Here is a 2,279-nt window from a genome sequence, read left to right as displayed (position 1 = left end):
AGAGCTGCTGTTTGTCTCTGCAGGTGGACATTGACGAAGACACTGAGTACGAGGAGGAGGAGGAGCTTCCTGAAGGAGATGAAGGTCAGTCGGTCTGTCAGAAAGTTCATAAAACACACTGACGTCCTCCTCTAGGTTCTGGTGATCAGGAACCGACGTTTACAACCCGTCTGTTCATGAACAACATTCAGCAACAGTCTCAGCTTTAAACCCAAAAACCAAACATGAAAAGTGTGTTTAATGTAAAGAAAACACCAAAACCATTTATCAGGCTGGAGAAGCAGAACTAAACGCCAGACGTTCATCTGTCCATTGCTGGCCTTTAAGGAATCATCCTTTCATCTGGGTTTTGTCCGTTCAGGACCGCAAACGGAACCAGAGCTTCTGATAAAGTGAGCTGATGGTCTGAGCGGCTGTTTCAGCTGCACACAGGACGGTTCTTCTCATTCCAGTCTCTCATCTTTGTCCTTCAGACGGAGGAGTCCAGTTAAAGATGGCCGACCTGGCTCCGCCCAAAGAGAAGGTTCTCCCGATCCCAGAGGGCAGCGCCTTCTTCTGCCTCAGCAAGACCAACCCGTGAGTCGACCGGCTGCCCTGAGAGCGTGTCAGAGCGTAGAACGTTCCTGAAACGTTCCAGTGACTCATCAGAAACGTTTCCAACCAGGAGTCGCTGACGAGTCGCTGCTGCTTCATTCTTTTATTTCACTTTGATGTCATTAAAGCTTCTCGGACCGGTACCGTCATGGAGCTGTGAAAACCATTTTGTTTTCATTTTAACTTTAGTTTTTCAGAACATTTCCTATAATTTTACAGTTTTTATCCGTTCTGTTAAATCACAGAGAATATTTCATAAAATCACAGAATAAAAGTCTTAATTTACACGTTAACTGTAAAATCGTTAAATAACATCTTCATTAAAAGCTGTTTCTGCATTTATATCATCTGAACAGCTCTTTTACGGACTCGTTCTGGTGCTGTTCTGATCCTGGATGCTTCGACTTAAAAACTGAATTCAGGACCAGTCGAGTCTGGAGCTCGACCGGCTGTGATCTGAACTAGAAGTCGACCAGAGTGCTGTTTCAGAGCTGATGCTATAATAATAACAATTAGTTGATAATTAGTGAAAGAGGGAGCTTATAGCTGATGTTTGAAATTAGATCAAATAAAAATCTTGCTGTCAAAGCTGAAACGCACAGCTTTGCTTATTTATGACAAGTTTAGATAAATGAGACCCTTTCATTTCCAGGTCTAGGATGTGGACGTTTGTGGGACCTCAGAGCGACGACATCACAGCCGATTCATTCACATCATAAACAATCAGTTAATGAGAATCTGCAAAATGCTGAATATCAGTAAACGAGTTTTTCTGCAGCTTAAAGGTCTGAGCACATTAAAGTCTTTAGTGCTCTCACGATGTGTGTTCTAACTCTGGAGATGGTGGATTCCTCCATGACTGCTTTTAGTTCTGTAGACACACTGCCTGCAGTTCAGCCAGAAAGTCACAGAATTGTTGCTCCGTGACTGTTGGTCACAGCCGAGTCACTCAGAGCGTCCTGGATGCAGCATGTAGCGCAGAATTTTCTGTTTTTGACTGAATCTGGTTTGTGCAAACTCTTTATTTTTGGTGATTTTTTTATATTTTTGTGAAACAAACGAGCGTCGTCCTGCAGGAACCAGCCTCCTGCGTAGCCGTGTGCAAACGTAGTGCAGCAGGTTGTCGTCTCTGAGTGTGTGTCTGTGTGTTTGCTCGGCAGCATCCGTGTGGCCTGTCACACTCTGATCCACCACCACATCTTCACCAACCTCATCCTCGTCTTCATCATCCTCAGCAGCTGCTCGCTGGCCGCCGAGGATCCCATCAGAGCCCACTCCTTCAGGAACAACGTGAGTGTCAAACCCACGCTCGGCGCCGGGCCGCCGCTCGCTGTGATTGGTCGACAGGCGGCGATGTCGTCCGCACACGGGGGACGGGGATGGGGAGGGCGGGGAGGGGGCGGAGCCTGAACAGATTACAGAGCAGAAGTGGGTCAGTGACTAACCGGGTTAAAGAGGGAAACACATGGAGGCAGAAAATCACCGGTTTACTGTCGGAAACTGACTGTACACACACACACACACATAGACACACACATAGAGACACACACACACACACACACATAGAGACACACACACAGACACAGACACACACACACACACACACACACATAGAGACACACACACACACACACACATAGAGACACACACACACACATAGAGACACACACATAGAGACACACATA

General features: G+C 46.5%; 1 protein-coding gene across 1 annotated transcript in view; it reads left to right on the top strand.

Moving 5' to 3' along the window:
* The window catches only part of cacna1fb (calcium channel, voltage-dependent, L type, alpha 1F subunit), a 37,848-nt gene that overhangs the window by 16,589 nt on the left and 18,980 nt on the right, over window positions 1–2,279 (top strand). Inside the window, exons 14-16 of the mRNA XM_008293061.1 lie at window positions 24–84; window positions 474–576; window positions 1,755–1,884. Of these exons, the coding sequence (XP_008291283.1) occupies window positions 24–84; window positions 474–576; window positions 1,755–1,884 (294 nt within the window). The remainder of the gene's footprint in view (window positions 1–23; window positions 85–473; window positions 577–1,754; window positions 1,885–2,279) is intronic.

The sequence above is a fragment of the Stegastes partitus genome, unplaced genomic scaffold (genome assembly GCF_000690725.1).
Source record: "Stegastes partitus isolate 25-593 unplaced genomic scaffold, Stegastes_partitus-1.0.2 Scaffold855, whole genome shotgun sequence".
Taxonomy (NCBI): domain Eukaryota; kingdom Metazoa; phylum Chordata; class Actinopteri; family Pomacentridae; genus Stegastes; species Stegastes partitus.
Note: the sequence above shows the minus strand (reverse complement) of the source record. Positions and strands in the feature narration are given on the sequence as shown.